Source organism: Mytilus californianus, unplaced genomic scaffold (assembly GCF_021869535.1).
Source record: "Mytilus californianus isolate M0D057914Y unplaced genomic scaffold, xbMytCali1.0.p SCAF_7, whole genome shotgun sequence".
Classification (NCBI taxonomy): Eukaryota; Metazoa; Mollusca; class Bivalvia; order Mytilida; family Mytilidae; genus Mytilus; species Mytilus californianus.
The window spans coordinates 108,314,905-108,328,773 of NW_026262723.1; the positions used below are offsets into that span (position 1 = coordinate 108,314,905).

Here is a 13,869-nt window from a genome sequence, read left to right on the forward strand (position 1 = left end):
CAAACATTCAATTGCTGATTTAAGTGATCTTCGGAGCAGAGCTCTCCTGTTAATGAATGCAGAGGATAAAAATACAAATAAACAAAAGATTATCCGAAAGGGACAGCTAGAAACGTTTGTAAATTTAGTAGATGAAGCATTCGAAATCGCAGCACTTTGCTTACAGTTGAAACATGCTGGTCATTTCAGTTTTGCTAAATACGAGGAAATATGTCTTCGCGAAAACATGAAAGAAATAAAGCAACACTTGCTTTGTCAATATGAAGAGTGGAAATCAGAGATTCAGTCATGTCGCCTGAAGTTTTACTATCTGAATTTTCTATATGGAAACCAGTTGTATCAATTATATTATTTTCTTTGTGAGGACAAAAGAAACCATATAGTTGTAACAGCTATACTAAGGTTCATTGATCCATCAATGGGAAATTTAGAACATTTGACAGACATATATAATAGTCTTCTAACCTCTACCAACAGTGATAATATATGTGTTCTTGAAAACATCGGTAAGACATTAGATAAGCTATACAGCGGATTACATACAACCTCGCTTAATTTCGTAGAATTTCAGCGACACACAAAAATCACCGATAGAGTTCAACCTGGAATACCGTATATAACATCCCTAGCCAAAAGAAGTCCTCTTGTCATAAGAACTTTATTAGCACTATATTTAAATACTACCGGATTATTTCCCAAAGCTAATCAAGTTTTGTTTTGTAGAAGAGATACCACATTTGAAGAAATATCTCTTCTTTTGAATCGTTGTATGCAAGAAAAATGTCCAAAATCTTCAATGCGATCTTTGTACTCAATTGCAAACATCGAAATGCTACAATCTCAAATACAGTTTTATCTTCATAATGAAATTCGGCGACTTCCAACGGGAGAAGGTTTTTTGCTTTGTCTTATATGCCGCGGTCACGAAAATCATCCATTTTTGGACCAGTTTTCGGATATGCTTTCAAGACCATCTCCTCTCTCTGAGCTTGTACTTAAACAGATTATGGGTGATCACTGGTCCCATGTAACTGTTGTAACATCAGATGTTCCTGGATTAGGGAAATCTGAATTCATCCAGAGTAAGGCTATTTGTTTGAAGAAAAGGTCAGTTTGTATTCATATTAGTGGACCGTTTAATAGACTTTCTATAATTGAAGACATAATTCGACTTGGACCGAAAAATTATCATGTTCTGCATCTTGACATTGGTGCTGTCTCTGATCCTGCCGAATTAGATTTATTTGTGTTTGAAATGATTGTTTTACGGCATATATCAGCAGGATCGACAGCATATGCTCTATCATACGATGATATATTCATAGAAATTGCAAACACTATAAATGATGAACTAGGCAATTCACTACAGACCATAACTTGTTTCCAAAGGGAGCATTTACAGTGGATGGGTTATACAAATTTGCGTGTGAGCTGTGAAATTAACAGTCCCATTCAAGTAGTTTGTCATTATTTAAAGTCACTCGATGAAGGTTTAGTTGATACTCATGACTTGTATTTTACTGGCACTGAAGCTTTAGAACCATTAGAAAATATTGAATGTAGGAAAGTTCTTGAAAGGCACTTTCAGTCTTCGGGAGATATGTCTTTCACAATGATGAATGTTTTCATAAATGTATTAGCAGATCAATTGAAAAAGTTATCAGCTAGTGTATTCTTCAGAACACCGATCCTTACGTCGATGTTAAAAGAAAATGAGCTTCCAACCATTAAGTCAAGCTTAGTAAAGGCATTAGAACATGTTTCCAAAGATTTTGCGTCGCGGTCGGTTAATGCTTGTAGGTCTGCACAAGCAGAATCAGGAAAATCATCCGATACAGCAGACATTTTGGCTGAAAGAACTGCAGGAATGATTCGTTGGGAAGACAGTAATCATTTGGTAGTTTTGTTTCATCAAAACGTTCAGACTGTTTCGGCTTTATATAGAAATGTACATGATGTCCCAGATTCAGTCAAAAATCTATTTGAAAGTCAGGTTAAAAACAAGTTGGTAGATTTTAAAGAAAAATCAAGCGATGAATTGAAAAATGAACTGTTAAAGCTTACCCGGCGGTCGTCAAAACCTATGGATACCACGGAACTACAAGATGTAATGACTAATTACGTTTTAACACCCGATAATTTGTTGAAGATGGTACTTATTTCATTAAGAGTTGATAGCAAAGTTCCGGTACTGATAATGGGTGAAACTGGTTGTGGTAAAACATCATTGATAGCATTTTTAGCCAAAGTATGTGGTGTTGATTTCGATGTATTTAGCATACATGCAGGTATCGAAGATTCAGACATTACTACAAAGTTCAATCAAGTGAACCAAAGTGCTCTCCTGAATATATCGAACACGTTCTGGTTATTTCTGGATGAAATCAACACTTGCAATCATCTTGGGCTAATTGCAGATTCACTCTGTCATCGATTGCTCTTTGGAAAAGAACTAGCTCCGAATCTGACACTCCTAGCTGCTTGTAATCCATACAGACTTCGTGAAGAAAATGAAATACTGACAACAGGATTACAAGGGAAAATAAAACAAGATGCATTATCAAGGTTAGTGTACAGAGTCCATCCTCTTCCTGAAGCTTTGATTGACTACGTTTGGGATTATGGAAATCTAAGCGAAGACGATGAAGTATTATATATTTTTAAGATGGTTGATAATGTTTTCTCTGAAACAATCCTGACCCGATTATTGGCAAATGTTCTGGTTAAATCACAACGCTTTGTCAGAACTGTTGAAAACAATGACTACTGTGTAAGTCTTCGAGATGTTGATAGGTGTCGGAGACTTGTGAAATGGTTTGACAAATTCCTGTTAAAGAAAAATCACATAAATTCAGTTAGAGATAGGCAAGTAAGAGCAATCATTTTGGGATTAGCAATGTGTTATCACAGTCGATTTCCAGAAGGTAACAAACGACAAAAATATCGCCAAGAAGTACAAAGATGTATATGTTCTACACTATCTTATAAGATTACCGAAGACGACATCCTGACCTATATATTTACAGAACAGAAAGATATTTTAGATCTGATGACGGAACTTCCACCCGGTACTGCCCAAAACGCAGCTTTACAAGAAAACGTGTTTATGTTGTTAGTTTGCATCTTGAACAAAATACCGATATTCCTTGTTGGAAAACCAGGATGCAGCAAGTCATTGTCAATGCAGCTGATACGCAGCCATCTCCGTGGAAAGGATTCGTCCAGTCATTTGTTTCAAGATATGCCACAGTTGTTTTGTGTATCATTCCAAGGTTCAGAATCGTCAACTTCTGATGGAATCATAAAAGTGTTTCAAAAGGCTGTGAAATATCAATTGCATAATGATGCTCGCGATGTCTTGTCTGTTGTTATCCTAGATGAAATTGGATTGGCTGAGATATCAAAATTTAATCCATTGAAAGTGCTCCATGGCCTGATAGAACGTCACGACGAACAACTAAACGTTGCAGTGGTAGGAATTTCTAATTGGGCCTTAGATGCTGCAAAGATGAATAGAGCAATTCATTTGTCAAGACCAGATATGGATTTAAATGATCTTATTTATACTGGAAAATCAATAAGCGAAACCATGACACCCAGTCAAGAGGTAGGTGCATTCAGTCTTGATACGAAACATACCAGTTTACAACAAACAGTGCACACTGAACTACTCGAGGGAATAGCAAAAGCTTATAATGAATACTATTTGCACGAGCTGAAGTTCCCCAATTTTCATGGACTCCGTGACTTTTATTCTTTGATCAAATATTTGGGAAGGAATAAAGATATTTGTGAGAACACAGACGACAATGAAGTATGTGAAGTTATTCTAACAGGCATATTTCGTAATTTTGGTGGTCTCCCAACAGAAACAAATAAAATTTTTGAAATATTTAGGAAGTATATACCTGGAATTAGATCAAAAGAAATACCTGTAATAAAGCTCATAGTTGAAAATATAACAGACAATTCATGTCGTCATTTAATGCTTATAACGAATGGGGACGCTGTGATCAGTATTCTTGAAAATCAAATAAATGAGTTAGGAATGCCTTTTGACATTATCTTTGGTAGTAGATTTGAAGATGACTTAACAGATGCTTACAACTATAGAATTATTAGCCGAATAATTCTTTGCATGGAACAAGGTATGGTTTTGATACTAAAGGATCTTGAATCGATATACGGCAGTTTATACGACATGCTGAATCAAAATTATACGGTTGTCGGGAAGAAGAAACATTGTAGAGTAGCATTGGGACATTACAGCAACCCAATGTGCCAAGTACATGACAACTTCAAATGTGTAGTCCTTGTCGAAGAATCTAAACTAGATTACTCTGATCCACCTTTTTTGAACAGATTTGAAAAACAACAGGTAACATTTTCTGACTTTTTAGGCAAAGAAAGCTTGAAAAAAGCAGTTGATGATCTTAATAAAGAAATGATTATCTTTTGTAAAATTCCGAATCATTCCTTCTCTCCGTATGATTTGATACCATCATACAGTCAGAACTTGCTGATTTCGCTTATAATCAGATCGCAGCATCTCGCTAAATGCACTGCATCGATCGAAACAGTTAAAAAAGTAGCATTTGATACTTTACTATGGCTTATTCCACCGGAAGTTATTATTCGTTTAACGGAAAGTGTGTTTTCAAATTCAAAGACTTCTTCTGAGATAAATCAGATAATTAACAAGTATATGCAATTGCCTATTCACAATGGTTTATGTCATTACTTTGACTCTTTACACATGGCATCTACTGACATAAAGGAACAAATTGCCGAAACAGAAGAAATATTAAAGGAAGCTAATGATTTAAAACATGTTGAAATATTAGACGGAGTTGGGATAGAATACTTAGATATCGGACAGTGCAATACTCTTGACACCCAGACACCAGACAACGCCATCCGAGAGGATTCGAAATTAACAGAAGATGTGACCAATTTTGAAATTGATGATTTCAGAAACAGCTTTAAAGAACAAACACTGCAGGAAGTATGGAAAGAAAACGCAAAATTGAATGATTTTACAGACAAGGAAATGGCATCAGGATATGATTCAGATAAACAAGAGGCCAAATCAGATAGTTGTGCATACTTAAATGTTGTTTACACATTTTCGGGAATAAATGCCATAATAGATACTTCTGGTAAATTGAGAAAGCTTCAGAGAGACAAATTGGCCATTTTTAAATCAGAAAAACAATTTTCCCTCACAGTTGAAGAGTTTTTCCAGTCTGACAATGATATATTTCTATTACATTGCATTAGTTCAACAGAGAGCCAACACTTATTGCTTGTAAAGGGAATTATAGAGAAACACATTCGAACCCACAAGATAGATTTGTGTCAGCAGGGAAAATATATTTGCATTGTTGTACATTTGGAAAGAAACGGTTCTTACGATATACCGCTGACCTTTCTGTCTGGTTGGAGATTATTGTTTATTGATAGTATCCGGAAACCTCGAACTTTACTTGAACAGTTCCTTAGTGTTGATATAGTACAAATTTTAAGTGAACGAAGACCTTTAGATAATTATATCAAAAACATGATGTTATGGGCCTTTTCTAGAATACAATTCACATCGAAACATGTCTCTGTTCAAACTATTGAAGATTTGATGACCCGGATGACTTCGTCCAGTGAAGTGATTACTACTATAGAGGCCTATATTCTTAGTTGGACAAAGAAAACATCATTGGATTTTGATGTTTTTGAACAAGGTAGTTATGAATTACAAAATGTGGCATCAAGTTCATCGTGCTTAAATGTGGCTAAAAACCCATACGAACTATTGAAGGCGGGATCTTTTATTGATGCTCTTGAACATGGCATTCAAGAAATTATTAGACATCCACTTACACTTTTCATTTTCAAGTTAGTGGAGCAAAACTTATTAAATCCTATATTTGTGGAAGATTCGAGTACTCCTGCAAGAAAACTTGTATGGAAACAAATGGTTTTATCAGAAAATTACGTCAGCACTGATGATATTCCTCCACCGTCGGGGCCCGAATGGTATGTATGTAGTAGTGAGCCTTTAAACTTTTACATGCCTTGCAGTCAGGTATTAATGATGAAAATTGACTCTAGGAAAAATGATTATCTTGAAATCATAGGACGACTTCGAATTGATAATTCCATCGACCCAGATGAAGAAATTCCAAAAGATCTTTTTGAACAAACAACCACTAGCTGTATTGATTTCATCTGTTACGAAGCTATAAACATTTTAGAAGAAGAATTTACTTACACAGATAGAAATAAAGATTTTATTCGCGATTTCTGCAATTTCCATTCCTTTACCATGCTGAGTGAAACGAATGAATTACAGAGAATTAACATTTTCAAATGGGCGCTATCGAATTTTATAGACCTTGGCAAACTGGAGCACTATGATTTTCTCGGTCTTATTTCAAATATGCATGCAGGTTTATGGGTATATGGCCAGGTTATAATTGCAATATGTGAAATGGTTAATTTATTAATTCGGTCAATTGATATTTCAATTTTACCAATTACAGCTATGAATTGGTTTAAAGAATTTGGAAATAAAGCGAGCTATGTTGTCACACAAAATAAAGAAATTCAGCTGAATGGCGATCATTTATCTTTCAGTTTTAACGATAGTGGCGGAACGAAGGATCATGAAATTGAAACGATAAACAGTGTATCAACTCATGACGTTGAATCAAGCGACGTGATGGAAATAAAAAAATTGGTCGAATATATGGTTACATATGTTACTTCAGAAGAACCTTCCGAGACAGACAATAACTTATATACTGGAACGGATAACAGCCCATCAAGGAACAATGAAAATGATAAGATCGTTTGTCATCGAGATACTAAAATGCAACTACGATGTGATATGATCAAATATAAAAGCAGTTCCATGTCAAGAGAACAATTGGTGAAACACGTATGTTTGTCGCTTCTCCCAACAAGAGAAGTATTGAAGGACCTAGACATAAAGGAATGGCTCGGTCTAATAAGAAATGTGCTTCCTTTGGCTCATATTGTTCATGATGATTCATGTGAACTAACGGCTTTGAAGTTTTGTCAAGACTTGGCAGATTTTAGGGTAGTAAATGAAAACATCCCTGTTGCTGACATCAATGATTTAGGACAATGTATTCTTGAATGCAATGGAAATTTGGATTCAACGACTGTTTGCGAATGTTTATATAGAATATTAAGAAAACTTAAGTTCGAAAAATCATTGGAAGCAAGCAAATTACAGAAGCTTTTTTGTTCCTATATTTTGCGTTGTTTGATTTCAGCACAAGACAATACCGAACCGTTGAAATTTGTGTTAAGGGAAATAACGAGGAATGACTTTTTTGATCAGACATTGTCATATTTTGGACAAGTTGTCAAATTTGCAGTCATCATAGATTTGAGCGAAAATATGGACATATATATAAACATGCTAAGAGATGCGGACAGTTTTGAGAGAGAGCAAAATTTTAGTTACTGCTTTGATTTTTATTTAACTAACCTTGAAATCACAAATACTATCAATCTGTCGCTACCAATCTTATTGTTGGACACGCTAGAGCATTATGCGTTTGATGAACATCTCACCATTGAACACCTTGAATCAATAGACAGTAATTCGGACGAAATACTACAATGTCTTTCTCAGTCCTGTCAGATTTTGGAAACAGTTGCTTTCTCTCTCAAATTCATCGTTGCATTAGCATTCATTAGAAAGTTTGTGTCACTTTTTGTTGACTTGCTAGAATCTACAAAATACGACTGCTGCAGCTTCCCAATTCTTTCCCAGCACATAAATTCAGCTATGGACGTTTATACCAAGAGCGAGTACGGGGAATTATTATCTTCAGAAATACTTCATTTATTAATGAAACATATTGACCAAAGAGTGGGGCATCAACATATTCAGCAAAAATGTAACATGGTTGAATCATACATTCCGGTCTTTAAAAATGTCCAATGGGAGAACAAATACGTGGAGAGATCGGCAGTTTTCAACCCATTGTTCCTCCACTTGGATAAGAAGTGTTTTAATTTGTTCCTTGCTCATATAAATTGCGCAGGCCATAAGAACAATAAGTTGAATGATCTATTGTTAGAGAGAAAAGGAATATGGAATTTCGTCTGTCTCGTGACTCAAAGTTGCTTTATGAGCAAATGTTTGAGGGAAAGAAACGATAGTGAGATACAAGTAGCTAAACATATATCGAGCTTAGTGCAAAAATTACAAATCACAGAGGAACTAAAGAACATTATCGACAAAATGCTCGGAATGAAGAACTTTAAGCACAACTTCTTCAACTTATCTGTGATGGTTGAGTCTCCACAACCACAAATCGTATCTTTCATGATTCATCTGGCTTGTATTGTTGGAAATCTAGCCAGTCATGATAACTTCTGGTATCAGCTGATTACGAAGCCTCGTGCTATAGCGTCGTGTAATGTACCATACACAAGGTTCAAAAACGTGCAAGAAAATGAGTCGTCAAGCAAATTTTCTGTTATTCCAAATATTTCTGGAAACATACTGCAATTATTTCTACATAGTAGTCTTGTTTTGTCTTTGGAATTAGAAACAACATCTCTCGAATCTGTTAAGAATAGTGTAGGGTTTGATTGTGCTGATGTATCTGACTATTTGGAGATGCAGCTCCGACAATATTGGCACAGTTTGGAAAGTGTTTTACAGCTAACAAGTAATGACTTGTGCATTTTACTACATAGTATTCTATTTAAGTCCCTTAGCTTGTTTACGGTCAAATATCAATGTGCAGACGTGAAAGACGCATATACCAGGCTTATGACAGACCAAGAATGTATTATACAACAAATAGTAATGGACAGATACACCATTATTCACGAGTCAAAGCAGCACTCTGCGTCACTGTATGATAGAAGCGAAACGTCAATAGACAATTGTGTCTTAGAAATAACGCCATGTCAATCCAGTTCTGATATGAACTTTGTTACACAATTATTCAGAGTGTATAAAAAACCTTCAAAACTCATTATGTTTGCCGATCTTCATATGACAACAAAACAAGAGTTTCCCTTTCTTCGGCTTGTTATTGACAACCTGGATAAATTATGTTTGCCACAAAAGATGTTATCAATTTTAAAATGGCATTTAACATTGGTTACATATGTTAGTTACAAGTATCGGAAAGTAGATTTTAAAGATGTTACTGTTTCAAAGATTATAGCCGATGAGCATGACTATAAAAGGAGAGAAGTGTTAACATTGTCTTTTGAGTCATTTAAAAATGATTGGAATGAAATACGGTCTCGTCACTGGCAACATTTAAAAACTGAAGATACCAACTTGCAAGTGCTGGAGTTAATGCAACCACTGACAAAGATGAATTATGCTGCTATGCATGGAGAAAATTCACAGCTACAAATAGTTCTCAATTGTTTAGCTAAAATTCAAAACAATTTCCTTTGCCTGGCACATAGCTTGAAATCTATCAAAGAAACTCCAAAAACTATCCCGTTACTTGATATCAGAAGTAAAGATTTGTTAAGATTTGAATGGAATGACCGTTATTTGCAGTTTTCACAGTGTGATTCCAGATATGGTTTGAGTCAAAAGATAGATTTTGACTTCGAAAAAATAGAACAGGAAATACAGGCAGAAGTTTTAATTGGAAAGTGCTTGATTGATGTCCAAGTACTTTCAAAAATAACTTTTACAGACAATTTGTTCCGAAACACCGTAGAACTTTTAATGGACCTACAATCAAAAATGTATCAATATCCTTTAACTACAGATATAAAAAAGGAAGTAGTACAGAAGAGTGAACGAGATGCATCACTTATATCTGACATGCTGACACATACTGGAATAATCCTTTCGCTTATCAGAAAAACAGGCGCTCAATCAGAACAGCCTATTTCCGAATATCTACAAAGGTGGGAGACTGTTTTAGGAATTTCCTCCTTGGAATTGAAATATATTTTCCCTGCAGACATCAAGATTGGCCATATCATTCCTTTCTATCAATGGTTGGAGGAATTAAATGGAGAGAATTTAGCCAACTCGTTGGGGGATACTTATCGTTTGCAACTTCCAAGAGAGGGTCGGGATTGTTTGCTAAGATTTTCAAAAAGCAACATGAAGTCAATTGAAAAGCTATCCCATGCTGTTAAAGTATTTGTCCACAGATGTCTTTCGTCTAGTGATAACGTTATTCGGCCAGATCAATCCCTGATTGACTATTTATGTGATGAGCATTTCTGGTGGAAGGATGATTTTGAGAACGGATATGTATTGTGTGAACATCTCCGACTTTCTCTGAAAGATTTGTTGTCACCAGCAATTCAAGTTGAACATATATATGAGGCATTACAGTGCATAAAGGATTATATGGAGGTAACGTATAATTAAAAAAAGATATAGTACTCAATTTTGACAGAGATACTCTATAACTGCCAATAAATTTAATTAACGTGATGACATTAATTTTTCCTATCAAAAACCTTTGATTAAATAGCTTCCTTTAAATCGGAAGTAGTCACTAAAGATTTCAAAAGAGATATTAGAGTACGTACAATCAAAGTTTCTCGCTTCGTGCAGTAGTATTTAAAAAATATAACTTTTCTACGCAATATATTATTATTCCTCGTGCTAAACTTATAAGATGGGTAAGGTTTAATTAATTGAATGAGAGAATAATGTTGGGTTAACGTCAATGAGACGGCAACTCATATTTTAAATAATCACAAGTCACCTAGAGTTTACCATGCAGCAACAATGAATGAGCAACAAAAAAAGCAGACATTCATACTGATCTCACAACATATTCCACATAACAAGGTGAGACTGGCAGCTCAAAAATTTTGTACTCTGTATTTCAGGATTCTAAGCAAAGAGATTCGCGTGTATCCGGAATTCCAATTGGTTACCAACCTGCTGGACTAAACGAATTGCCAAAACGAACAAGAAGCAAAGTTGTGAAGAAATTTATGAAAACTTAATCAAGTAAGGTGACATTTTCGGATAAACCTATTTTCATAGTTGATAAACAAGATTCATGCAGTACTTGGTGATCCTGAATCTGCATCCAGATCAACAATGAATATTATTATATTTTATAATGACAAACTGATATCTGACTGGTCAATATAATTGCCATTGTAAATATTGCTTTTACCCTTGGCTTTTGAATTTTCACTGATTTATTATAATGATTTTTTATCGGAAATTTAAACTTTCAGTCAGATTCTGTTAAATTTTTGTATAAATAGGAATAAATTATAATAGGAATACATTGACATTTAAGGGTTTATTTAAGGTATGTTGATTTAATCCTTGTCAATTGTTCTCTTTGGTTGGAAGATGTTTCATTCATTGTCAATCATACCACATCTTTTAATTATTATATGTTTTATATCAAAATTTCTAAATAATGAAGCTGTATTCAGTGCGCTTTTCGTGTACATAGATTGATTTTATTTTTGTTATAATTGTGTATATCAATACTTTAATCTAACAGAGATATTTTCTAACTACTAAGAATTGACATGGATTGCTGAAATAAATTTAAAACAAAATAATGATAAATAAAAGAAAATCGGTCGCTGTAGATATGTCAAAATTTGTCTTTAATTTACTTTTTCACACTTTCTCCTTTATCAGTTTTTTTTATTATAATTTATTTGATACCTTTAAAGTTTAGTTTTTTAATGAATTGATATTGAATTGGGCAAATCGCCTTTTAATTTTGTATGGCTATTGGCAATGAAATACTGGTGTGATATGGTAATAGATGCTTCTGTGAAGTAGAACTTTCATTCTGTCCTTACAGAGACAACGGATTTTTAGGCTCCATATATTATTCTTAAGTAAGAGGCTATTATTAGATATAACATGTATTATAGGCAACATTATATATACCAATAACTGTATATGTAATAGTAAAGTCATTGTATATTTTTTGTTTTGACTATTATGTTTGGTACTTTTAGTATGCAGTTTATTGAAGACAATTGATAAGGTCATGTTTTTCTTGCTCCATAATCATGGTTAGTAGTTGTGAATGCATTTACAGAAAATTCTTCTTTGTTTACTACATTTAACTTTTATTTGTCATGCACGATTGTAAATAATTCACATGTACATGTATATACAGTTTAATATCTTGAATAATTGTTTAATTCCGCATTGTTTACTAGATAGATAAAACCATGCAAGTACAAAGGTTACAGAGAAGTTAAAAACATGCATGCATACAAAATGTTAGATGTGATGACATAAAAAAAAATACATTAAAAAGAAAGAAAGAAATATAAATATGAGAATTCAAATAAAGTAAATTAACATGTTTAAAAAAATATTATTAGTCCTTTAAAATTATGTTTAAAAGTTTTAATTTTTATTTGTCATGCACAATTGTAAATAATTCACATGTATATACAGTTTAATATCTTGAATAATTGTTTCATTCCGCATTGTTTACTTGATAGATATAACCATGCAAGTACAAAGGTTACAGAGAAGTTAAAAACATGCATGCATACAAAATAATAGATGTGATGACATAAAAAAAATACATTAAAAAGAAATAAATAAATATAAATATGAGAATTCAAATAAAGTAAATTAACATGTTTAAAGAAATATTATTAGTATTTTAAAATTATGTTTAGAAGTTTTAACTTTTATTTGTCATGCACAATTGTAAATAATTCACGTGTACATGTATATACAGTTTAATATCTTGAATAATTGTTTCATTCCGCATTGTTTACTTGATAGATAAAACCATGCAAGTACAAAGGTTACAGAGAAGTTAAAAACATGCATGCATACAAAATGTTAGATGTGATGACATAAAAAAAAATACATTAAAAAGAAATAAATAAATATAAATATGAGAATTCAAATAAATTAAATTAACATGTTTAAAGAAATATTATTAGTATTTTAAAAGTATGTTTAGAAGTTTTAATTTTTATTTGTTTATCTTGAAAAATCGTTTCATTATTGTTATAATTTTATGATGATTTTAAATCTTTAATTTATGGTGTGTGCTCAGAAGTGAATGGATTATTTTTAAATGAGAATTTGGGTTGAGGTTCAACAGAGGTATTGGAAATGGAAAACAATAAAAACATCGGGATGTGAAGCGGGAATAAAAACGTCTTGCCTCCAAACTTTGGGAGAAAAGGGACACTATTGCCCCCCCTCCCCCCCCCTCCCCCCCCCCCCCCCACCCAACTTTGCCTTCACTTCAAAACCCCTTCATTCCATCGATTACGATGTTGTTGTAGTTGTTTTACTACCAAAATTGTTATTAGTAGTGATAGTACCATTGAAGTACATACTTATGATCCAGTATATCAAAACTCCGTATGTAGCCAAATGAGAAATATTCCGTGACCGAGACGAACAGAAGGTTTGTAACTGGGTAATAGGAATTATTTTATATTAGAAAAAAATGTTAGTCTATGAATTTGTCATATGCCATGAACTTATGACATAACTCTGATTTTGTATCTAAATATTTTTCTATATACGACAACTAGTATATTAATTTTGAGATGACATTTGACGATTCCGTTTTCTCAAACTTTGAAATAAAAAGCTAAAATTCTTTAATGCCTTGGGTCTGCAATTATTTTTATGCATGAAATTTATAAAGTATTTAAATAATAGAAACAGATAGAAGACATCATTTAAATCTTGAATTACCGCCCGCTTCGAAATAATTTTAAATAGTTGCATTCCTTAGTTTAACATTTTATTTAATTTAATCAAAAATCGTGATGGCAGGACAAGTAAAACTATAACTATTAGATTTTTGGGGTTTTTATTCCTGAAAAAAACAAAACATAGCTTTATCTACGACAGAAATT

The 13,869-nt window shown here is 33.4% G+C and overlaps 1 protein-coding gene across 1 annotated transcript; it reads left to right on the forward strand.

Moving 5' to 3' along the window:
• The first annotated feature begins 3,730 nt into the window (after positions 1-3,730).
• On the forward strand, positions 3,731-11,632 carry LOC127707899 (uncharacterized). The gene is made up of 2 exons (XM_052212657.1): positions 3,731-10,384; positions 10,870-11,632. Exons 1-2 carry the CDS (start codon positions 3,986-3,988, stop codon positions 10,987-10,989), a joined length of 6,519 nt encoding a protein of 2,172 aa, XP_052068617.1. The 5' UTR covers positions 3,731-3,985; the 3' UTR covers positions 10,990-11,632.
• Positions 11,633-13,869: the final 2,237 nt, after the last annotated feature.